The sequence below is a fragment of the Bombina bombina genome, chromosome 10, assembly GCF_027579735.1.
Source record: "Bombina bombina isolate aBomBom1 chromosome 10, aBomBom1.pri, whole genome shotgun sequence".
In the NCBI taxonomy this organism is placed as follows: domain Eukaryota; kingdom Metazoa; phylum Chordata; class Amphibia; order Anura; family Bombinatoridae; genus Bombina; species Bombina bombina.
This window is the reverse complement of record NC_069508.1, coordinates 52,017,272-52,044,577: the sequence shown is the minus strand read 5'-3', so window position 1 is coordinate 52,044,577 and position 27,306 is coordinate 52,017,272. Positions and strand designations below refer to the sequence as shown.

Genomic DNA, 27,306 nt, shown 5'->3' with positions numbered 1-27,306 from the left:
GCTTATGACCTTCTTCTTTAGCGCAGGCCCTGGGAGCTGCCATGCTAATAGGGCGGCTGGTGCTCAGTGAAGAAGAGGAACGGGTTAGTGCGGCTCTCCAGCTTGCTAAAGGTATTTAAGGAATACAGACTTGCAATACATTACAGGTGTCAAAGTGAGCATATCTTGACATATATAAATGTTATAAAACAACATAATTGTAACAAGATATAACAAGCCAAAAAAAGAAAAAAATATTGTAGGACTATATAATATCTACAAGCATAGGACTGTCTCAAGATACAATAGTCTGTATGTAGAACTTAAACATATAATATAGTACCTTAATTTATGGTATTTTTTATGACAGTTTATAAAATTGCATTTCTCCTTCAACTATGATAAAACAAGAAGTAGAATGTTATCCCTAAATGGTGAACCGTGCCTCTCATGGACCCCTAATATGATACTATTTACTGAGAGGGATTTAAAAGAGAAACATGAATAATAAGATAGAGTTTCTAAGGGATGTATTTTCCCATGCTTACCTAGTAAGCTGTATCCGTGGGGAGGGGGGGAGACTTTTTGGTGGAATAATACTATGAGGTAGGAGGTGGAGACAAAGATGTGGTCCTCTGCTCCTGTAACATATTAATATTAAGCAGGTTGTTGACTAATGTCGATCTTAACCAATGTAAAATAATCAAATATTGGTGTCAGGCTATTATAACTGCCATATACCTTATCCGTACGGTGTTGTTTCTCATAATATAGTAAAAATAATAGTCCTGCTATGCAGTGAAATATATTAGAGCCTCTATATTAGGGTTAGTTGCAGTATAGTCATATATGGGGAAACCTTTGTTGAATAAAATTGATCTCCACTATTACTCTATAATATACATCAGTATATATTGTCTCTCTGTATCGTCCTGTCTCGGCCACCGACAGCACGACACACTGATAAGCCATTATAGAGAAATTAACATCTTTGATAGACATTAACTCTGAAGAGGTTATAACAATGTGAGTTTCTCCTACAGTTAACATTATAGCATACGTTTGTAATACGTGGAAAAAAGGAACATTTAGCTTTGAAGTATGTAAACAAGCCATATAGCATAAGGTGTCAGTATTTAGTAAGTTGCAAAGTGTAAGGTATCTGTCCCATATAGGATTGGGAATCTAAGTCCTATAACACTAAAATCCTCAAAAACAGTTCCTGTCGGTAGTGGGTATTAGCAGCGCAAAAACGTATCTAGCTGTATTCTTGGCAAGCTCACTCAAAATAGCCAATTAATGCTATGATCTGTATGAGAGGGTATGATACGATAAACATTCAAACCTTTCCTAAAGTTAGAAACATCACATCCATCCCATCTAAGATATTGCTATGGCAGTTAGTAACTCACACAACTGACACTCTTAAAACATCTGGAGAGAAACATCTAAAAATATTAAGCATACTGGATTGGGTAATTGGTATAGACAGAGCCCACAACTATCAAGCTTAAAACAATAGGGGTCTACTTTGTAGCCTGAGAGCTGAATCGTTAACCCTGTAATAATAAATTAGTCAACATAACAGTAGCATCATTTTATATATTAAGAATGGATATGATGGGAGTAAACTCCAGATTAAAAGAGAATAGGGAAATATCCGAGAATCCTTCATACAGGATCAATCCTCTGCTCTTGCATGTCTACATTCTGTCTCGACAGAGATCAATAGTGCTGTATAGGGTTTGTCAGCTCGGTAGGCAACCGTAGTGTAGAGTCCTCCTTGGGGTTATCCTTTCCTTCTTCACTTGCAAGGTCGTGCACAGCATAGCTCAGTTTCTCATTATCGTGGCACACATAAACGTCAGCTTGCTGGAGGCGACCAATATGGCCGCACATAGGCCTGTAAACTGTTGTCTCTGTGGGGTTGCCGTGATACATGGAGGAATCCATATTCTCAAAGTTGAGATCGAGGAGCCGGTCATCTGCTCTCGTATGTGCCACATTACCTGTTGCCACATCTGTGTAAATCTTTTGCAGTGCCTGTGTGAAGTCTAAAAAGTGATCTCAAAGGAGCGTCGTCATAACTGATTCCCAGCCATCCAAGGCATCCAGCATAGTTGCAGTTCAGATTAACTCTTAAGGTCAAAAGTAACCAGTCAGTCTCTCAAAGTCTCCAATATCTCTGGGCTCCCCTTGTAGTATATTTAAGGTTTATAAGATGAATAACTAACTTTTTATCAAATTGGAGCCAGGAGCTCTTCACATGTACGTCTTGCTTCTGTAGTAGCTGACTCCGCCTCCCCTAAAGGTAAGTATTTTAACTTTTTAATGGAAACAAACGAATACTGTTAATTTCATTATTATTCCTTTTTTTCTTTACATTTTGTGCCACCTTTATTAGGATATTCATTTCGTGAAAATGAGTCAAATGTCCATGTTTTCTTAACAAATGTGCATTTATATGAAACACTAATAAACATGCTGCACTGTATAATTGCAGCGCCAAAGTTGTGCGCATCTACATATCCGTTGTGTGTGTCCTTTGACCCTGTTTTTTTTTTTTTTTGGGGGGGGGGGTGTATACACTCCACTGCTACTAGATCTTATGGAGGAGAGCTGATACCTCATTTTTTGATGGGCGATAGGTAGACTAGACTTCAAAGCTGAAATGGCTGGTCTTTTACAATTTCAGCTATGGCACCTTTAGACTTTGTTCATATTCATCTGTTATTTATGTTATCAGCTGTTGATTAGCATATTTGATTTCTTTCTATTTATGGCTATATAGCCAGTATCTAGGTAGCCCTATTAATACCAATATTAATGTGTAATAATTTCTGATATAAAAGTGCATTCTGAGGTTTCGTTCACTTTGAATGAGGAAGAAGGTGACTCTTCATGCCTCTCGGTTATTTTCTTTGCCGCATTTATTCTTTTGTTACAGCAATGCACTAAAATATGTAATTGCACAGATTTTAGTGTGTTGCTGTTGCACAAGAATAAAAGTGGCAACAAAAATAACCGAGCGTCACGAAGAGCCACCTTCTTCCGCATTCACAGCTGAATGAAACCTCTGAATGCACATTTCTGATACCTTCTTTAGTTAATACAAAAAATAAAATTATTCTCCTCTCTATACCCTTTTATAACACTCCAACTATTTTTATAATTTTGTTGCAGGTGGTCAAAGGGAGGCCACTATTTAACTGTATGGGTAATATATTTTCAGTATTTTATTGTAATCTTGGTAATAAATGGCTACTATTACATAGAAAACTCTAAGGTTTACCTTGCATTGCATACTGTCCAATGTGTTTATATTGTTCTATTGATGTTTTAACCTTATTCCAATGATAGTTCAGAAGGAGTTACATAGTTTCAAGGGGAAAAATATTTTATACATCCGCAAAGGTGACTTGTAATAAAAGAGTAACTCAGAGAAAGCCATTTATAAAAAATATATAACATTACTTCTCATTTGATTTTTCTGTAAAACACGGTGAAGTAACAATAAGGATGTACAAAACACTCATCTGATTTCATGGGAGCATAAAACAAATTATACATTTTTTGACTAAATGCAAAACCTTATTTGTGTGGCAGAATCAACACTGCTCAACTTCCTGATGACACCATCCCCTTGTTAAATTATAATTCTTTCATTATCATATTATGGGAAATAACAGATATAAAGAAGCTTGTAATGAACCAAATGAATTAAAATTCCAGAGGAAACTCAGACTTTGAATGGCCCCTCATACTAGGATATAAGTTTAACTTTAAGCAACACAATAAGAGATAAACACTTGAGTGTTTTAAAGGAAATACAAGCAAAGCATTGAGGTTATTCCTCACCTCCCTCTAGTCATGGGGGCCGTGATGTTAAAATCTGGCTTTCACTGTACTCTAGTGTTGATGGTTTTGCACATGTGCAGTAAACCCTCCTTTAGATACCTGCAGGGAAACCTAGGTTCCAAAATGGTGGCACCAGGGAGTTGCTTGAAGTGTATAAAGCATTTAATGTCCCTTAAAAGACAAAAAAAATGAGTGTCTTGGAATATATGTCAAAGCTCCGACCTCAATCATAATATGGCAACACTTGACATTTTCTTTTAACCTATGCTATCCAGGCTAATCGAGACAGCTTAACCAATTTGCTAAAAAGGATGATAAGAATAAAAGAGATGAGACCAAAAAAAAATCCATGAACAATATATACAAATATGGTAATGACTTAGACATAAATATTGCAAACAAAGCATTCAAAGGTTTGTACTTTCACACAGTTTTTTAGTGATTTATTCTTTTTACGGTCAATAGTCTATTTATATATTATTTAAATATTTAGATATATATAGTGGTTGTTGTTATGGATAATTTAATTTTTAAATGTAAATAAGAAAACAAAAAAATAGAAGTTAAATTCTGTTGAATTATGTAATAAATTCCTATGGTGCAGTATATGACCAGTCTTTGTATAATAGTTTTATACTATATAGTTAGACTGTATATTTTGTATAATTAATTTGATATAATTCATAAAAAAGTAAGAGTGTATTGAGTAAACACCCAGAGGTAAATTATTATGTAACAATGTAACTATTACAAGTATCAATCATCTTTGTATTATTAATGGTAAATTCAGAAAAAACTTAACCTGATTATGAATGAACAGGCGATGGTACAGATGATGTCATGGAGCTTTAAAAAAATCTTAATTTCACACACACAAGCGTGGCTTAATGTATAAGTATCATATGCTGCTTTTGAGCCTTTGCCAGGCAGGCTTGCTCATGTAAGCCTGCTTTCCGCAATGTAAGAAGCAGTGATTGGATGACTTTGAGTTGGCGGAGATAGAATATCCCGAACACATTAGGTTGGAATGATTGACATGAGAGCAGGGGATATTGTTGCGCAAACAAGTGCTTGTGCATTAGGACAGCAGACACTCTCTGACGCAATTTAGTAAATAGGGCTCACAGACGTTGCCATTGGTTGTAAGGGCTCAGAGTTTACCATTATTACAAAGTGGCATAAGTTTTTCCTTACAAATTACTTACTATTAAAAATTCACTCTCACTTTTTATAAGCTCAAGAAATATGGTGTGATTGTTTCATATATCCTTCTCTTTTTTATTAATATGACAACATGGTTCTGTCCTGAATGATTGTGCACAGGCCCGATAAAGGAGGGTGAGTCATATCTCAGGCAAGTTCTAAAATTGGTTCAGGAGTTAAAGAGGAGGACATTTCTAAGTGTAAGACAAATGCGATTAAAACCAGATAAATATATGCTGACCTTTGCAAAACTAAACTTCTAGCCGTCATGCAAAGATGTTGTGTAAATCTTCAATCTAAAATATGTTAATTTCATACAAGACCACACACTATTAAATAAATCATTTATACAAATCCATATACAGGTACAAAACCCTTTATCCAAACTGCTTGGGGTTAGAAAAGGTTTGGCTTTCTGAATAGTTTGGATTACAAAATATTTATATATTTGCATCTGCAAAATGGGACCAAGTGTAAACACCTTTATGCCATTTATATGTTATAATACAGCTTATACATGCAACCTAAAAGTAGTTTTATATCATTTGTAATACTTTTTGATACATAGGGCTCTATTTATCAAGGTCTGGCGGACCTGATCTGACACTGCGGATTAGGTCCGCCAGACCTCACTGAATACGGCGAGCAATACGCTCACCGTATTCAGCATTGCACCAGCAGCTCACAAGAGCTGCTGGTGCAATGCTGCTCCCTGCAGACTTGCGGCCAATCGGCCGCCAGCAGGGGGTGTCAATCAACCCGATCGTACTCGTTCGGGTTGATTTCCGGCGATGTCTGTCCGCCTGCTCAGAGCAGGTGGACAGGTTATGGAGCAGCGGTCTTTGTGACCGCTGCTTCATAACTGCTGTTTCTGGTGAGTCTGAAGACTCGCCAGAAACACGGGCCCTTCAAGCTCCGTACGGAGCTTGATAAATATGGGCCATAGTACCATCGGAAAGATAGTACAGTACTGTAATTAAAGAGTTAATAGTTGTTTTACATAAATATAAACTATCATTTTGGAATTTTTAACACAAAAACCACACCAAAGAAACAGGCAGAGGAAATTGTGACTTACTGTTGGGGGGAAATGGTAATTTTGTTATAAATATTAAAAAAAAAAAAAAAAAAAAAGATTGAAAAGTTTAGATTTCAGAATAATTCTGGATTTTGGAATTCTTGATTTGGGGGTTTGTACCTGTAATAATAATAATATATTTTTTTTAAATGTGCATGATTATTTAGGGTACTTATGTATAAAGGCAAAGCTTCTTTGTCTACCCTGATAATATTTTCCACAATCTAATATAGTTTCCCAAATTGTGCATCAATGTTCCTACCATATGAGATTCTCTGAGATAGCTTTTTAGATTTTTATATAGGAATCTTCAAAATATTATTCAGTACGTAAATTAGTTAATGATCATTCTCAAATCAGGGGCACAAAAAAACCACATACACACATATATATATATATATATATACACAGACTGTATATATATATATATATATGTATGTGTAATAACAAAATCGCTGACTACAGCGCTCACCTGGGTATATGCACAGACACTTACAGCGCAATGGAGAGTGGGTAAGGACAAATCCCCAGGTAAAGGTCCAGTGATAAGGCTGCAACTACGGGCGGGACTGCCACACATGCCCCAAACAGCTTACAAAGCAATAAATGATTCTCAGAGTAGTAGCGCACAAGATCCTGGACACAGTAGATTCCAAAGCAAGTGTGTATATATAAAACATCCAATTTTTATTCACAATTAAAAAGTTCCAAACATGAACAATATTGTTCCGAGGAAAACATAAAAGAACCAGCATAAACTGTTCCTACAGGTCACTGAACAGATCCCCACGCAGACGCGTTTCGTGCACGTGCGCACTTGTATATATATGTGTATATATGTGTATATATATATATATATATATATATATTATATGTGTGTGTATGTATATATATAAATAATCTTATTTTTATTAAGTCAGAGAAACATTTTTTTTATGGAGGGGGGGGAAGCATGCGTACCCAAAGTTTTAAAGAACATTCATCATCAATTCAGCTATATTAAATTTAATCGAGGCAGAATACGTTGTCATGCAAACGCAACTTATCACTCCCTGAAACCGATGTTTCTAATTTATAAAATAATGATGGAAGTGTGAGAAATCAACCCATTTGTGAAAACATACATCACATTAATATTATAAAAACCATTCATCTTTCAAGGAATGAATGGATGGGAGATTACAACACTTCTTAGAAAACTGTTTGATGTTTATAACTTTATATCAAGGCTTCCATTGCTGCTACTTGTATAGCTATTAATATTTAATGCAAAGAGATCTTGTATTCTATTGAACATAACTGTTTTTTTTTTTCGCAAACACTATCAATGTTCTTTAAATATAAAAAGAACTTCAAGGCTAAGTATATGGTTTGCAGTTACGGCTCTAAACAAAGACCTGTAGATTTACCTATTGAAATACATTTTCAAAATATATTAAAGGCAAATGTTATTTTCTAATGCGAACAAAAATGGCTGGTTAAGGGTAAAAAAGTTCATACACCCTCATTCTAAAGAATAAAGAACCATTGTACATTCAAAAAATATCTAATAAATAGATAATGCAATAACGCTCACTTTGAAATTTTAATTCAAATGCAATCACCCAATCACAGACACATGTTTGTATCTACCGTGAACTCTTGCACATACTCACTTGCCCAATAGGGGCTGGTTGCTAAGAAGCATGCACATAAAAATACTGTGCACGGTTTGATAATAAATGTAAATTGGAAAGCCTTATTAAAACTGCTGCTCTATCTGAATCATTGAAATTTAATTTAGACTTAAAGGGACATTAAACACTTTGAGATGGTACTATAAAATGATAAATTGTATATATAAAAATAACCCTGCAATATACTTGCAATATATATTTTGTTTCCATTTCCTGTAATTCCATTCTGAAATCGTTTCAGTTCCTGTTAGAAGTGGAAGTGCAGAACACGGTTAGATTCAACCCAGCCATTGGCTGCACACTCTAGAGACCTATTTATAACTGTCCCTAATTGGCCACAGCAGAGAAGGTAACCTATGTTACAACATGGCAGCTCCCATTGCTTTATATACATTAAAACTTATTTTGTCAATATTTAAATAACTAATGAAACTTTAAAAAATACATCTACATGTTATTCTTAGACTAATCTTTTCTTTGAATGCATCATTCTATCTAGCATTTATTTAGTGTTTAATGTCCCTTTAAGTGTCCTTTCAAAAACTATTTTTTGGGGCTACCCACCCCTCTAAGGGCCAGATTACAAGTGGAGTGGTATTTAACGCTCCCGCGCATGTGCCAACTCCACTAGAGGTAAGGATTTTGCTGGTGTCAATCAAGAGGAGTGAAATGGCATCAGTCAAATGCTTCATCATGAAACCATGTCCTGCATATAAGGAGTCTAGGGGGAGTGACATGCTTAAAAAAATAACCTGCTGAAGGGAAAAAATACAAATTACTGCAGGGTCTCTATTGTGTCCCAGAGACATTAGATTGGAAATAACTTCTCAAAACCCTTAACTGTGTCTTTACAGAGACTGAACAGGTTTGGCTAGCAAGCAAACCATTGTCACCAGCCATGTTTGCACAATGATGATGCTATTAAAATACATAGATGCCAGACAGATCTTTAAAGGGACAGTAAACAGATTTTAAAATTTTAGTTATACATAATAAAACAACTTTACAGTGCACTTTCTTTCTTTATTTTTTCCCCTTTTCATATATTTAAGCTCTGAAAATTGTAGCTTTTCTAATTTTCAGACTTGTAAAATGCATGCTTCTGATCTCTTCAAGACTAAGCCTGCTACATCTCTTTCCCCCATTGGCTTTAAAAAAAAATAGCAACTGCAAAACTGCATTTTATTCTATATTAAGGACTATGACTTGCCTTGTTGTCTGTAACATAGAAACATAGATATTGACGGCAGATAAGAGCAGTTTAGATAAGTTTGTATTGGCTTTTCTGAAGAAGGCAAGTAATGAGTGGAGTTTGGCTATCAAAACATCTGCAGTAAATAGATGTTAAGTTGTATAAACATGTTTAGATATGACTGACATGTTATTCTATAGCAAAAAACACAAATGTCTTGGAATTCTCTCCACTGAACACCCACTGAGGATATTTCAATACTTGGGTATAGGGCTAAACTCTCTGCACAATGTGTAATCCTTTAGGAAGTCATGTCTATTTATGACAAACTGTATATTTATTAAAGTGTCTTTTATATTCAAAATAATAAATCAAGGAATACATAGTTTTAAAAATATTATTTTTCCTGTCTATCATGTGCTATGTAAATTGCAGGGATTCCATTGTTTAGTGAGTCTTTGGCGGAATGTAAAAGCCCAAATCCAAGCCCACAGATAATGTACACCCAGTATTTAAAGGGAGTAATCAATATTTTAAAATAAATTACATGTCCCTGTAAAATGCAGGAGATTGCCATAAAATGGCAAAAATCTTGTAGTAGCTGTTTGGGATAGGGGGTTCTAAGGGAGATCCTTTCTGCCCTCTGTTTGTGCTAAAGGAACAAGTAACGCTTCATGTGAATTTGCATCATCTGTCCCCCCTAGGATGCAACCTGACCACCTTTGTAATTAGTGATCACCTGCCCCACTAGAAACCAGGCAATTTCTAGTGATTGGTTGAGGCATTTATAGAGTAACCTAAATCTCTCATTTTATTAGAAAATTGAGACCCCTCGTGGGAAAGAGGGAGCTCCCCTCTTTTAAATATAGTATGCGGTTATACTCCCTCTCATTTTATCGGCGATCACTGTGGTAATGGTGCTCATTTTCCCCAATGAACCACCCACGCAGTGTTTGATGACACTATGAGTCCCATTTATCAAGCTTCAAAAGCAGACTTGTGAATGAGCCTAAAATGCTAGTTAGGGACTGCCACCTAAAATGTGGTAGAGTAAAATCATTTGAGTCCGATTGGTATGATTGACAGTCCCTGTTGGCGCGTGATTGGCTGCAGGTTAGCAGGGATGGCATTGCACAAGCAGTGGCTTGTACATTGTTAAACGTGGGCACCATATACTGCCTGCTTGCAGCGAGGCCAGGCGGACAAGTTTGCAGTAGTAAACCTCGTCTGTCCAGCCATTAAAAAAAATGGGGCCCTGTGTTTGATGCACTTTAACATCTCCTCCCCCCCATAAAACACATAACACAAAGGATTTAGACTCCAGTCTGAAAATAAGGGAGCTCATTCTTTCCAAAATTAATGGGACATAAAACCCAAAATGTTTCTTTCAGGATTCTGATAAAACATACAATTTTAAACAACTTTCCAATTTACTTCTGTTATCAAATTGTCTTCGTTTTCTTGTTATCATTTGTTGAAAAGCTGGGATTTAAGCTCAAGAGTGTGCACATGTCTGCAGCACTATATGGCAGCAGTTTTGCAACAATGTTATACATTAGCAAGAACACTAGATGGCAGCACTATTTCCTGTCATGTAGTGCTTCAGGCATGTGCACGCTACCTACCTAGGTATCCCTTCAACAAAGAATAACAGGAGAACGAAACAAATTTGATACTAGAAGTAAGTTGGAAACTTTTTTTTAAATTGTATTCTCTATCTGAATATTGAAATAATTTTTTGGGGTTTAATGTCCCTTTAAGTGTCATAAAAATGTAATTAGTAGATGTTTGCCATCAAAAAATGACTCCATATGGCCCCATTTCCCCTAAATACAACACATACATAACAAACATACACATATATATATATTCTGACTCACATATACACAGGCGCCCACAAGGGGGGGGCATCTGCACCCCCCTGTTTTTTCTACCCACCTAGAGTACAAACTGCAGTGAACAAAAAGACAATTGAATGTCCATTTTTTTAGATTTTAATTCCCCTGAATGTTGCTCCATTTTAGAGTAAGGAGGACAGTATTCCCCCATAAAACACATAACACAGATGATAATTTTTGGTGGTTTCTTGTAAAATGTGCTAATGCAATGAGTGTCAAACAACTACAACAGTTCTAACACAGGGCTATGAAATGTTTTAGCACTGAAATGATTAGGTTTATATGGGTTTTGAAAAATAAATCCCAAAGCAAGACACTCTAGTCATAATTAATTAATACTATCAAGAACACCAGATTTAATTTTACCAACAATGTCAGACCTCCCAGCTGTCCCTGTTTAAGAAGGACAGTTCCTATTTCTGAGCTCTGTCCTGTTCTCCCTCTAAGACAGCCATATGTCCCTATTTGCTGAATTTCCCCTAGCCCAGCCCATAGACCGCCCAGACACACCCACAATTCAACAGACATGCCCACGATCCAGCCCACTACCACCTGTGACCCTCACCTCCTGACATGGTCCCGACCATAAAACATCAATAGCCCCCTCAACCTCCTGAGCACCTAATAATTAACACCATATTTGGGAGGTACTGTATGTCATTTGAAAGTTGGCTTTAAAGAAACATTCATTTTAAACTTATCATTGTTTTTGTCTTCTTTGTATCCTTTGCTGAAAGCCATATTTACATATGCTCAGCAGCAGCAATGCACAATTGGGAGTTAGCAAATGGTTGGTTGCTACACATATTTGTCTTGTGTCATTGGCTTACCAGATGTGTTTAGCTATCTCACAGTATGGCATTGTTGCTTTGAAGCTGGCTTTAACTATGTGTTTAATCCTATTGTAGGCATTTATAATATAGTTATATGCAAGCAATATTTAAATAATAAGATTCTCTAGCATATTTTAGCATTTTCTTTTAGTGTTTTTTATGTAGCTTTAAGCCTATGCTGTTAATATTGCTTTAACTAGCAGTACTACAGTTATTAAATAATTTTAATTTCAAACCTAGTTTTACATATCTAATTTTAGTAGCTAAAACAGTCCAAATTTAGCAATGTAGAATTTGCATATTTCGGTGGAGTATGTTCTTGATTTAATTCAAGCTCAGTTTAATTAAAAAGTTAATTACTTTATCTAGCACAGGAGATACTTAATTAGACTGAATACATTAGTATATAACAGTATATTATTTTTTATTTTTGTTCTTTAGCTGTAATTTGAAATATTTGCTACTGTACCAGTACATTAAGCACAATTAGAAATTATAATTTTATTATTTTTATTTAAATCCATTATTTTGCGATTTAAAGCAAATATCTTTTATCTTAAAATGATTTGCATATCTCTCTAAGCAACCAGCATTTAGGTTTGAGCCAAAGATCCAAGATAAATATTTAAAGGTCAGAATCAAAAGCTCTTAGTATATTTTTTTTTTACAAGGCTGAAATTTTAAGTTATTGAACATATATTTATTCAGATAATGTTTGTGCTGCTAAGTTATGTAAAAAAAAAATAATAAAAAAAAAAATATATATATATATATATATATAAACACAAAACTTGCACACTCTGGTCTTTTCTTGAAAAATCTTTACTGTGAAAGTAGTGACATTTTGGGGACAAAGTATCCCCTTCCTCAGACTTTGTCCCCAAAACGTCACTACTTTCACAGTAAAGGATTTTGGATTTTTTCAAGGTTTTGTCTTCAGCTGTATTTAATTGTACTATAACCCTGGCAGTTGATGTACTGAGTGAGAGTGCTCTCCCTTGTTACTGTATGTATATATGTATATACAGTATATGTGTGTGTATATATATATATATATATATATATCAGTGACGTGCGGTGAAGTCAGAGTATGGTGAGGCACTGGCCAGGATATGCCCGAGTAGCACATATATTAAACCAATAGAGGTATTTTAAATTTACAACTATATTAGCTGCATGCAATCTTAAACAACTTTCCAATGTATTCCTGTTATCTAATTTGCTTAATTCTCTTGATATCCTTTGTTGAAAAGCATATTTAATTAGACTCAGTAGCTGCTAATTGGTGGCTACACAATCACATAGATGCCTTGTGTGATTGTCTGTCTCATTTTTGTGCATTGATATTTCTTCAAAAAAGGATATCTAAAGAATGAAGCAAGCTAGATAATACAAGTAAATGGGAATGCTGTTAAAAATTGTATTCTCTATCACTAGGACAGATGGGATCTAAGCCCTGGCAGCAGAAATTCTGAAAATTAGAAAACTATATGGCACATTCACATTCACAACATAGGTAAAACACATCACTTGAAAATGACTGATCTCAATCATTACTATGGCTTAATAACCTTATTATTTCAAACATTTTGTTCTATCCATGTAGGAAAGTACTTAGATGTTATTTGATTTTATATAATTATTATAGTGATCAATTTATGTGCCGGATATCTTTGTTTGCAACTTTGCAATGTATCACCTGTAAGGGGTATTTTTTTTTTTTTTTTAATAAAGCCGACTCACTATATCATTATGCAAGGAGAAATAGTTTTTTAATTCTTAGTTTGATGAGCGTTCAACAGCAATTTCTCCTTGCATAATGATATAGCGAGTCAGCTTTATAACAAAAAATACCCCTTGCAGGTGATGCGTTGCAAACAAAGATATCTGGCACATAAATTGATCACTATAATGATGATATCAAATCAAATAACACTTTCCTTAATGGATAGGACAAAATGCTTGAAATAATAAGGTTAGCTGCACTAAATACAAACAGAGACTCCAGTCCAGAGGACATTTTTATTACAGTACCAGACTGGGTCTGGGCACTATCTTTACTACAAACTCCAGTCCCATTTGTCCCAAGTACTTTCTATGACCCTGTGGGGAGACTTACATGCTCTGAGCCTCTGATTATCATTACAGTGCAGGAAACTAAACTGTATTTGGAAGAGATGGCAGATGCCCACTTTATATTTATATTTGAATAAATATTTTGGCCAGTGGGCATACTTCAGTATGGCTTCTAATGACTAGTCTGAAGTCATTGATTACTTGAGAATAACTACAGGAAGATCATCCTTTTTGTCTAGGGAGTTTGCTCTTTTTTTAACATTAACGTATGGAGCTTCACTATTGTTACGTTGGGGAAAAAACGGAAAATTGTTACCACGCTGTAATTCACTGTGCTCTTGATATAGGTAATAAATATATTGTGAGCACGACATATTAAAAAAATGTCCACTATTTAACTATTTTGTGCACACATGACAATCAAAGTAGTGAGCATGAAATAAGTTTATTTTATAACTTGTATCTGCCAGCTATAAAATACAAGACAATGAGAAAATACCAAAAAAATTACATTTTATCTTCTAATTTTCAATTATTTAAATTTTTTTTCATGGGTGTGGAATCATATATTTGGGTTTGGAAATATTAATGAATGCCTACATTGGAACGACAGAAGTGTTTTTTTTTTAAATATCTAGGAGAATTGTTATATAAAATAATAATGCATGCATTCCATACTTTGTCCGTTTTACATTTTTAATTACTTATGCAAATTCTAATTGTTTTCTAAAACTGCTTGCTCTGGTGAAAATTCTTACAAGTGGGGTGCTAAAATATTGTGCGCCCCTAACCTGGCATATTTGCCAGTTTACGGGCGCATGATAAATAACCAGCCATCACAAGTGTCTGGTTAATGCTGCTGCAAGCTCACAATATCAATTAGTGCTCCGAAAATTAAAATTAGCATCTTAATGTTTTTTTTAATATAACTGCACAAAGCCGTTTTAAAGGGACAGTCAAGTCCAAAAAAACTTTCAAGATTCAGATAGGGCAGGTCATTTTAAACAACTTTCAAATTTACTTTTATCACCAATTTTGCTTTGTTCTCTTGGTATTCTTAGTTGAACGCTAAACCTAGGAGGTTCATATGCTAATTTCTTAGACCTTGAAAGCTGCCTCTTATCTAAATGTAAAATATAAAATACAAGACAATGAGAAAATACCAAAAAAAATCCATTTTATCTTCTAATTTTTTTTTTTTTTTTTTCATGGGTGTGGAATCATATATTTGGGTTTGGAAATATTAATGAATGCCTACATTGGAACAACAGAAGTGTTTGTTTAAAATATCTAGGAGAATTGAAGGCCGCCTCTTATCTAAATGTATTTTGACAGTTTTTCACTACTAGCATTAGTACTAGCATTAGTTCATGTGTTTCATATAGATAACATTGAGCTCATGCACGTGAATTTCCCGTGGAGTGAGCACTGATTGGCTAAAATGCAAGTCTGTCAAAACAACTGAAGTAAGGGGGCAGTCTGCAGAGGCTTAGATATAAAATAATCACAGAGGTTAAACGTGTATTATAATAACTGTGTTGGTTATGCAAAACTGGGGAATGGGTAATTAAGAGATGATCTTTTTTTTTTTAAAACAACAATAATGCTGGTGTTTAAGGGCTTAAAGTTTGTGGATGTGGTGCGATAGAAAATAAAATGGCACTGAAAAGTGCTTTTTTATTGCAGTCTATGGGGACTGTGTAATTACTCATAATATATATATATGATTGTATACATTTAAATGTATCTGTTAATATGTGTATATACTGTACATATATATTTACACTTTGCTGCCCATTGCTGCACTAGGTTCTCTTTCCCGTGACTATCGGGATCAGAACGAGGCTCCCATTGGAGCCTATGGAAGCGCACTTTTGTAAGCGCAAAGCTTCCATGCAATGCGAACAAAGGTCGCATTCGCATTGCGCCTCACTTATAATACCAGCGCAAATATCACACTCGCGTAAGCACAATTTTTAAATACAATGAAGCCAAAGTCTAAAAAAAAAATTACTTCAGCACGTTAATGTGAAATGTTTCAGCAAAGAAATGGTTAATCTATTTTTTTTTTGTAAAACTTTTATTCTTTGGTAGATTAGTAGCAAATGTATATTTAACTAAAAAAAATTGGTTATTTAAATGTATCATTATTATCAACTATTGTTTGGTAGTGAAAGAAAAATTGAAAGCGCAATGTTGGAATTTTGAAACCCTTTGAGAATAAAAGCAGATGGAATGTAGTTCTTAGAGAAGTGTCTATGAAATTACATACATGAGCACATTTTAAAATATGGGAATAGAACTGTCTTTCATTGAGGCAGAATAATGTGATAGTGACACTCTGTGCTTGGGATTTGCAAGATACAATTTTACAGTAACTTAAGTACATGTATCTTTTGCAGTTGACATGCAAAATGGTTTCTCTGCTTGATATTTTTTTTTTCCTCTTCATCATCTAGGAATGTGCGCCTGTCGGACTACACTGCCATCTATAAGGGGTGCAGTTATTGTGCTTGGAGCAGGGGATACGGCATTTGACTGTGCAACATCTGCCCTGCGTTGTGGTGCCCGTAGGGTATTTGTAGTCTTTCGGAAGGGATTCACAAATATCCGAGCAGTTCCAGAAGAGGTAATTTTAATTTTTATAAAAGCCATATTGATGCATGTTAAAAAGACTTAAAGCTCAACATATTTCATTCATGATTCAGATAAAGCAACTCATTTTAAACAACTTTTCAATTTAAAGGGACAGTCTACTCCAGAATTTGTATTCTTTAAAAAGGTAGATAATCCCTTTATTACCCATTCTCCAATTTTGCATAACCAACACGGTTATATTAATATACTTTTTACTTCTGTGATTACCTTGTATCTAAGCCTCTGTCTGCAGACTGCCCCCTTATTTCAGTTCTTTTGACAGACTTGCATTTTAGCCAATCCGTGCCCACTCAGGAGTAACTCCATGGGCGTGAGCGCAATGTTATCTATATGGCACACATGAAAAATACACCCTATAGCTGTGAAAAAGTCAAATACATTTAGATAAGAGGCGGGCTTCAAGGGCTTAGAAATTAGCATATGAGCCTACCTAGGTTTATCTTTTAACTAAGAATACCAAGAGAACAAACCAAATTTTATGCTAAAAGTACATTTTAAACTTCTTTAAAATTAAATGCCCTGTCTGAATCATGAAATTTTAATTTTCACTAGACTGTCCTTTTAATTCTGTAAAATTTTCTTCATTTTCTTGGATCCTTTGTTGCAAAACAGGGAAGCAAGCTTAGGAGCGTGCGCATATCTGCAGCACTAAATGGCAACAGTTTTTCAAAAGTATTATACATTACCAAGAGCATTAGATGGCAGAACTACTTCCTGTCATGTAGTGCTTCAGACATGTGCATGATACCTATCTAGATATCCCTTCAGCAAAGAATATTACGAGAATTACGCAAATGTTATGGTTGTTTTTTTTTTTATCGTATGCTCTGTCTGAATCACAAAGAAACAAATATTTGTTTTTATGTTCCTTTAAAGGGACCGTCAACACCAGAATTTTTGTTGTCTAAAAAGATAGATAATCCCTTTATTACCCATTTTCCCAGTTTTGCATAACCAACACACCAATAAATGTGTTACATCTGTGATTACCTTGTATCTAAGCCTCGGCTGACTGCCCCCTTATTTCAGTTCTTTTGACAGACTTGCATTTTAGCCAATCAGTGCTGACTCCTTGGTCACTTCACGTGCATGAGCTCAATGTTATCTATATGAAACACATGAACTAATGCCCTCTAGTGGTCAAAATGCATTCAGATTAGAGTCAGTCTTCAAGGTCTAAGAAATTAGCATATGAACCTTCTAGGTTTAGCTTTCAACTAAGAATACCAAGAGAACAAAGCAAAATTATTCATAAATGTAAATTGGGAAGTTTTTTAAAATCGCATGCCCTATTTAAATCATGAAAGTTTTTTTGGACTTGACTGTCGCTTTATCTTAAAATTCTAATGGTATATTTTGCTATTTTTAGCACTATAAAAAGACATTAACCATTAACATATTAACAATTAAAACCTAATGAAACTTTAAAGAGACATTGTAACTAAAATTATTTCTATCATTTACAGCATTGCTTTTAAACGCACCTCAACCGGCCAGGTTTTCATTATAGCTGTACCAGTGCACAGGTGAAATAATCAACTGAGGGATGAGAACAGATTAGTAACCATGGTTACTAATCATATGATTACTTCACCTCTGCACTGGTCCAGCTATAATGAAAACCTGGCCTGTTGGGGGTACTTATGTACCACGGTTGAGAAACACTGATTTACAGTATTTAGTAGACATGAGAAATTGGATTCTAAAATTTAAAAACATACACATGTTTCTGTATTAATCACATTCCCCCAAGAATGATAAAACAAGTGGTCCCTTTAATAAAAAATATGAATTATTGCATGTGTGAACAAAAATATAGCAGATTTCCTAATGCTGTTTAAACCAAATTGTTAATGTTACAGGCAGAAAAGCCCTTACATTTACAGAATTATACTATTTAAAGGGACATTCAAGTTAAAATTAAACTTTCATGATTCAGATAGAGCATAACATTTGAAACCACTTTTCAATTGACTTGCATTATAAAAATGTGCACAGTCTTTTTATATTTACACTTTTTGAGTCACCAGCAACTGAGCATGTGCAAGAATGCACAGAATATACGTATCTGCAATTGTGATTGGTTAATGGATGTCACATGATACAGGAGGAGTTGAAATAAACATAACTTTGAAATTTGTCAGAAAAAAAAAAATCTATTGATTTGAAGTTCAAACTAAGTGCTATTGCACTGTCTTTTTATCTTGCATTTGTCAATTTTGTAAATCTACTGAAATTACTGGTCCTTTAATAGGGATCCATCATTATGCTTGTCTGTTCATGTGTCAGCAATTAAGTATGTATGCATTGCATTTGATCTTATGAACCCTGACCACATTAAAAAAAAAAATACATTTTATAAAATAACAATTTTGTGCCGCTGTTGGCCTGTAATAGTATCACTAGCTACTACTTTAACAATAATTATTTAAAGGGATATAAAGCCAAATATTTTTATTTCACGATTCAAACAGAGCATACAATTAAAAAACTAATTTCCAATTTACTTTTATTAAATTTACTTCATCCTCTGACTTTCCTAGTTGAAAAGCAGGTAGGTAGGCTCAGGAGCGCATTTGTTTTAAGTATTATATGGCACCAGTACTTGGCAGCAATAATTTTAGCAGTGCAATTCATTTGCAAAAACACTTGATGGCAGCAGTATTTGCTGCTATGTAATGCTCCAGACACGCTACCTACCAAGGTATGCTCTTAAATAACGAATACTATAAGAAGGAAACAACTTTTGTAATACAAGTGAATTGTTTTTTTTCTCTTTGTTTCGCTCTCTGAATAATAAAATAAACATTTTGGGTTTCTAGCTACTCTTCTTATGCCCTGAAGATCTTAGAATTAAGTACTTAGACATTTATTTATTTATTTTTGTGGGATGGGGTGAAAATTCTGAAAGAAACATTGTTTATAGCATAATGAAATACAACAGTATCAGTTGCCTACTTCCTACTGCTTATTGGTGGATACATCCATCCTGTTTTGTGCTTTTGTATTTGTCAGCCAATAAAAATTAGAAGAAAAAGGGACAGTAAAGGCAACATTTATTTTTCCATTTCATGATTCGATAAAAGTTTAATTAACTTACTAAATTACTTATTTGATCTAATTTACTTCATTCTCTTGTTATCCTTTGTTGAAAAGCATATACCTAGGTAGGCTCAGAAGCTGCAATGTATTGCTAGGAACTAGCTTCTGTGTGGTGACTGCACATATATGCCTGTTGTCACTGACTAGTTCCCAGTAGCGTATTATTTAACTGCTCCTTCAACAAAGGATACTAAAAGAATGAAGCAAATGTAATACAAGTCATTTGCAAGTTGTTTAAAATTGTATGATCTATCTAAATCAGGAAAGGAAAAACATGTGGTTTCATGTCCCTAAAGTATCTATTAGCCTAAGAACATGAAGAACAGTAGGAATTACACTAATAATACTGTTTCAATTTACTTTTATTTTTCAGACAAAATAATCATCATATGCTGTTCTTTCCATATGAAAGCAGGAAATATTTAATAACAATAAATCAATAGTATGACCTGCAGAATGTGTATAGTGCTTAGAATGTGGCAAACGAATAAAAACCGTAAGAAAGCATTATTTAGCACATGAGTCATAAATGGAAGTTTAGCTGGAAAAATTATTTTGGTAGCAATCTTGTAATTATAATTTGGGAACAGGGGCATCTAACTAAAAATATGTTTGGTTCTTCTGAATTAAAATATCATATTATTTCTTTTTTAGACACAGACAAAAAAATTGCTTTAAATTAATTGTTTAGCAAATGTAAGAATGAAGTAACGCCTTTGAGTGAGGCTTAAAGGGACACTGTACCCAAAAATTTTCTTTCGTGATTCAGATTGAGCATGAAATTTTAAGCAACTTTTTAATTTACTCCTATTATCAAATTTTCTTCATTCTCTTGGTATCTTTATTTGAAATGCAAGAATGTAAGTTTAGATGCCGGCCCATTTTTGGTGAACAAACTGGGTTGTCCTTGCTGATTGGTGGATAAATTCATCCACCAATAAAAAAGTGCTGTCCAGAGTACTGAAACCAAAAAAAAGCGTAGATGCCTTATTTTTCAAATAATGATAGCAAGAGAACGAAGAAAAAATGATAATAGGAGTAAATTAGAAAGTTACTTAATATTGCATGTTCTTTCTGAATTACAAAAGAAAAAATTTGGGTTCAGTGTCCCTTTAAGTATACTTTAAAGAATAAATTAATAAAAAGATAAGTATAAAGACAGCAAATCTAATACAGATAAACTAAATGCAGTACGGTTAAACTGCAATAGCTTAAAATGTGATTATATAGCAGTTAGATAAAGTATTGCAACAATAGTTACTGTAATGAACACATTAAATTGGACAATAGAAAATGCAGCAATAAGGTCAAGGTGATAAAATTTACTAAAATAAAAATAAAATAGCGAACAGCTAGTGACTGTGCATATTATAGATGTGAGGTGATGGTAATTTCCCTGTGCGTTCGTACAGATAGAGTGAATGCTAATTACATGTGAAAATCAGATATTTAATAAGTTAAATCTGGCTTAAAGGGACAGTCTAGGCCAAAATAAACTTTCATGATTCAGATAGAACATGTAATTTTAAACAATTTTCCAATTTACTTTTATCACCAATTTTGCTTTGTTCTCTTGGTATTCTTAGTTGAAAGCTTAACCTAAGAGGTTCATATGTTAATTTCTTAGACCTTGAAGGTCACCTCTTTTCAGAATGCATTTTAACAGTTTTTCACCACTAGAGGGTGTTAGTTCATGTATTTCATATAGATAACACTGTGGTCGTGCACGTGAAGTTATCTGGGAGCAGGCACTGATTGGCTAGACTGCAAGTCTGTCAAAAGAACTGAAATAAAGGGGCAGTTTGCAGAGGCTTAGATACAAGATAATCACAGAGGTTAAAAGTATATTATTATAACTGTGTTGGTTATGCAAAACTGGGGAATGGGTAATAAAGGGATTATCTATCTTTCTTTCATGTAATTAGCAAGAGTCCATGAGCTAGTGACGTATGGGATATACATTCCTACCAGGAGGGGCAAAGTTTCCCAAACCTTAAAATGCCTATAAATACACCCCTCACCACACCCACAATTCAGTTTTACAAACTTTGCCTCCGATGGAGGTGGTGAAGTAAGTTTGTGCTAGATTCTACGTTGATATGCGCTCCGCAGCAAGTTGGAGCCCGGTTTTCCTCTCAGCGTGCAGTGAATGTCAGAGGGATGTGAGGAGAGTATTGCCTATTTGAATGCAGTGATCTCCTTCTACGGGGTCTATTTCATAGGTTCTCTGTTATCGGTCGTAGAGATTCATCTCTTACCTCCTTTTTCAGATCGACGATATACTCTTATATATACCATTACCTCTGCTGATTCTCGTTTCAGTACTGGTTTGGCTTTCTACAAATATGTAGATGAGTGTCCTGGGGTAAGTAAATCTTATTTTCTGTGACACTCTAAGCTATGGTTGGGCACTTTGTTTATAAAGTTCTAAATATATGTATTCAAACATTTATTTGCCTTGACTCAGAATGTTCAACTTTCCTTATTTTTCAGACAGTCAGTTTCATATTTGGGATAATGCATTTGAATTAATCATTTTTTCTTACCTTCAAAAATTTGACTCTTTTTTTCCTGTGGGCTGTTAGGCTCGCGGGGGCTGAAAATGCTTCATTTTATTGCGTCATTCTTGGCGCTGACTTTTTTGGCGCAAAAATTCTTTTCCGTTTCCGGCGTCATACGTGTCGCCGGAAGTTGCGTCATTTTTTGACGTTATTTTGCGCCAAAAATGTCGCCGTTCCGGATGTGGCGTCATTTTTGGCGCCAAAAGCATTTAGGCGCCAAATAATGTGGGCGTCTTATTTGGCGCTAAAAAATAAGGGCGTCGCTTTTGTCTCCACATTATTTAAGTCTTATTTTTTCATTGCTTCTGGTTGCTAGAAGCTTGTTTTTTGGCATTTTTTCCCATTCCTGAAACTGTCATTTAAGGAATTTGATCAATTTTGCTTTATATGTTGTTTTTTCTCTTACATATTGCAAGATGTCTCACGTTGCATCTGAGTCAGAAGATACTACAGGAAAATCGCTGTCTAGTGCTGGAGCTACCAAGCTAAGTGTATCTGCTATAATTTTTGGTATCTGTTTCTCCAGCTGTTGTTTGTATTGCATGTCATGACAAACTTATTAATGCAGATAAAATTTCCTTTAGTACTGTTACATTACCTGTTGCTGTTCCGTCAACATCTAATTTTCAGAGTGTTCCTGATAAACATAAGAGATTTTATTTTTTAAATCCATTAAGAAGGCTATGTCTGTTATTTCTCCTTCTAGTTTACATAAAAGTCTTTTAAAACTTCTCTTTTTCAGATGAATTTTTAAATGAACATCATCATTCTGATACTGATAATGGTTCTTCTGGTTCAGAGGTTTCTGTCTCAGAGGTTGATGCTGATAAATCTTTGTATTTGTTCAAGATGGAATTTATTCGTTCTTTATTTAAAGAAGTATTAATTGCATTAGAAATAGAGGATTCTGGTCCTCTTGATACTAAATCTAAACGTTTAATTAAGGTTTTTTAAATCTCCTGTAGTTATTCCAGAAGTGTTTAATCTCCCTGATGCTATTTCTGAAGTAATTTCCAGGGAATGGAATAATTTGGGTAATTCTTTTACTCCTTCTAAACGTTTAAGCAATTATATCCTGTGCCATCTGACAGATTAGAGTTTTTTTGGGACAAAATCCCTAAGGTTATGGGGCTGTCTCTACTCCTGCTAAATGTGCTACTATTCCTACGGTAGATAGTAATTCATTTTAAGGATCCTTTAGATAGGAAAATTGAATCCTTTCTAAGAAAAGCTTACTTATGTTCAGGTAATCTTCTTAGACCTGCTATATTTTTAGCGGATGTTGCTGCAGCTTCAACTTTTTGGTTAGAAGCTTTAGCGCAACAAGTAACAGATCATAATTTTATAGCATTATTATTATTCTATAACATGCTAATAATTTTATTGGTGATACCATCTTTTGATATCATTAGAGTTGATGTCAGGTATATGTCTCTAGCTATTTTAGCTAGAAAAGCTTTATGGATTAAACTTGGAATGCTGATATGTCTTCTAAGTCAACTTTGCTTTCTTTTTCTTTCCAGGGTAATAAATTATTATTTCAACTGTTTCTGGAAGGAAGGGAACTTTTTTTACCATAGGATAAAAAATCTAAGGTAAATTTAGGTCTAATATTCATTTTTCGTTCCTTTCCTCACAATAAGGAACAAAAGCCTGATCCTTCATCCTCAGGAGTGGTATCAGTTTGGAAACTATTTCCAGTTTGGAATATATCCAAGCCTTATAGAAAACCTATAGCCAGCTCCTAAGTACCCATGAAGGTGCGGACCTTATTCCAGCTCAGCTGGTATGGGGCAGATTACGTTTTCTTCAAAGAAATTTTGATCAATTCCGTTCTCAATTTCTGGTTTTAGAACATTGTTTCAGAAAGGTACAGCATTGGCTTCAGTTAAGGCCTCCTGCTAAGAGATTTTTTCTTTCCCGTGTCCCAGTTAACACAGCAAAGGCTCAGCATTTCTGAAATGTGTTTCAGATCTAGAGTTGGCTGGAGTAATTATGCCAGTTCCAGTTCTGGAACAGGGGCTGGGGTTTTATTTTATCTTTTCATTGTACCAAAGAAGGTCAATTCCTTCAGACCAGTTCCGGATCTATCAATATTGAATCGTTATGTAAGGATTCCAACATTCAGTTTCTGTAGGACTGTCCTGCCTTTTGTTTAGCAAGGGCATTATATGTCTACAATAGATTTACAGGATGTGTATCTGCATATTCCGATTCATCCAGATCACTTTTAGTGTCTGAGATTCTCTTTTTAGACAAACATTACCAGTTTTGTGGCTCTAGCCTCAGTTCCAAGAATTTTTTTCAAAGGTTCTCGGTGCCCTTCTTTCTGTAATCAGAGAACAGGGTTTTGGTATTTCCTTATTGGACGATATCTGGGTACTTGCTCAGTCTTCTCATTTTCGAAGAATCTCATACGAATCGACTTAAGTTGTTTCTTCAAGTTCATGGTTGGAGGATCAATTTACCAATCAGTTCATTGATTCCTCAGACAAGGGTAACCTTTTTAGGTTTCTAGAATAGATTCAGTGTCTATGACTCTGTCCTTGTCAGACAAGAGAAGCTTAACATTGATTTCAGCTTGTCAAAACCTTCAGTCACAATCATTCCCTTTGGTAGCCTTATGCATGGAAATTTTAGGTCTTAGGACTGCCGCATCAGATGCGATCTCCTTTGCTCGTTTTCACATGCGACCTCTTCAGCTCTGTATGCTGAACCAATGGTGCAGGGATTACTCAAAGATATCTCACTTAATATCTTTAAACCGATTATACGACACTCTCTGACATGGTGGACAGATCACCATCGTTTAGTTCAGGGGGCTTCTTTGTTCTTCCGACCTGGACTATAATCTCAACAGATGCAAGTCTTACAGGTTGGGGAGCTGTGTGGGGGTATCTGACGGCACAAGGGGTTTGGGAATCTCAGGAGGTGAGATTTCCGATCAATATTTTGGAACTCCGTGCAATTTCAGAGCTCTTCAGTCTTGGCCTCTTCTGAAGAGAGAGTTGTTCATTTGTTTTCAGATAGACAATGTCACAACTGTGGCATACATCAATCATCAAGGAGGGACTCACAGTCCTCTGGCTATGAAAGAAGTATCTCGAATTTTGGTTTGGGCGGAATACAGCTCCTGTCTAATCTCTGCGGTTCATATCCCAGGTATGGACAATTGGAAAGCGGATTATCTCAGTCGCCAAACGTTGCACCTGGGCAAATGGTCTTCACCCAGAGGTATTTCCTCAGATTGTTCAAATGTGGGAACTCCCAGAAATAGATCTGATGGCTTCTCATCTAAACAAGAAACTTCCCTGGTATCTGTCCGGATCCAGGGATCCTCGGGCGGAGGCAGTGGATGCATTATCTCTTCCTTACAAGTGTCATCCTGCCTATATCTTTCCACCTCTAGTTCTTCTTCCAAGGGTATTCTCCAATATTCTAAGGAATGCTCGTTTGTCCTGCTGGTAGCTCCAGCATGGCCTCACAGGTTTTGGTATGCGGATCTTGTCCGGATGGCCTCTTGCCAGCTGTGGACTCTTCCGTTAAGACCAGTCTTTCTGTCTCAAGGTTCTTTTTTCCATCAGGATCTCAAAACCTTAATTTTAAGGTGTGGAGTTTGAACGCTTGATTCTTGGTCAAAGAGGTTTCTCTGACTCTGTGATTGATACTATGTGACAGGCTCGTAAATCTGTATCTAGAGAGATATATTATAGAGTCTGGAAGACTTATATTTCTTCAGGATGGTTTAGATAAAGGTTTGTCCACAAGTTTCTTGAAAGACAAATCTCTGCTCTTTCTGTTCTTTTTCACAGAAAGATTGCTATTCTTCCTGATATTCATTGTTTTGTACAAGCTTTGGTTCGTATAAAACCTGTCATTAAGTCAATTTCTCCTCCTTGGAGTTTGAATTTGGTTCTGGGGGCTCTTCAAGCTCCTCCTTTTGAACCCATGCATTCTTTGGTCATTATATTACTTTCTTGGAAAGTTTTGTTTCTTTTGGCCATCTCTTCTGCCAGAAGAGTCTCTGAATTATCTACTCTTTTTTGTGAGTCTCCTTTTCTGATTTTGCATCAGGATAAGGCGGTGCTGCGAACTTCTTTTGAATTTTTTACATAAGGTTGTGAATTCTAACAACATTAGTAGAGAAATTGTGGTTCCTTCATTATGTCCTAATCCTATGAATTCTAAGGAGAAATCATTGCATTCTTTGGATGCTGTTAGAGCTTTGTAATATTATGTTGAAGCTATTAAGTCTTTCCGAAAGACTTCTAGTCTATTTGTCATCTTTTCCGGTTCTAGAAAAGACCAGAAAGCTTCTGCCATTTCTTTGGCATCTTGGTTGAAATCTTTATTTCATCATGCCTATGTTGAGTCGGGTAACACTCCGCCTCAAAGGATTACAGCTCATTCTACTAGGTTAGTTTCTACTTCCTGGGCGTTTAAGAATGAAGCTTCGGTTGATCAGATTTGCAAAACAGCAACTTGGTCCTCTTTGCATACTTTTACTAAATTCTACCATTTTTGATGTGTTTTCTTCTTCTGAAGCAGTTTTTGGTAGAAACGTACTTCAGGCAGTGGTTTCAGTTTGAATCTTCTGCTTATGTTTTTTCATTAAAAATTTTATTCTGGGTGTGGATTATTTTCAGCAGGAATTGGCTGTCTTTATTTTATCCCTCCCTCTCTAGTGACTCTTGTGTGGAAAGATCCACATCTTGGGTAATCATTATCCCATACGTCACTAGCTCATGGACTCTTGCTAATTACATGAAAGAAAACATAATTTATGTAAGAACTTACCTGATAAATTCATTTCTTTCATATTAGCAAGAGTCCATGAGGCCCGCCCTTTTTTGTGGTGGTTTTGATTTTTTGGTATAAAGCACAATTATTCCAATTCCTTATTTTATATGCTTTCGCACTTTTTTCTTATCACCCCACTTCTTGGCTATTTGTTAAACTGAATTGTGGGTGTGGTGAGGGGTGTATTTATAGGCATTTTAAGGTTTGGGAAACTTTGCCCCTCCTGGTAGGAATGTATATCCCATACGTCACTAGCTCATGGACTCTTGCTAATATGAAAGAAATGAATTTATCAGGTAAGTTCTTACATAAATTATGTTTTTAAAACAATACAAATTCTGGTGTAGACTGTCCCTTTAAGCTTACTTTATAGACGGAAATAATATATACAA

The 27,306-nt window shown here is 35.2% G+C and overlaps 1 protein-coding gene across 1 annotated transcript in view; it reads left to right on the top strand.

The window, feature by feature from the left end:
* DPYD (dihydropyrimidine dehydrogenase) overlaps positions 1 to 27,306 on the top strand; it is a 1,643,387-nt gene that overhangs the window by 742,308 nt on the left and 873,773 nt on the right. Inside the window, exon 10 of the mRNA XM_053694067.1 lies at positions 16,253 to 16,422. Within this exon, the coding sequence (XP_053550042.1) occupies positions 16,253 to 16,422 (170 nt within the window). The remainder of the gene's footprint in view (positions 1 to 16,252; positions 16,423 to 27,306) is intronic.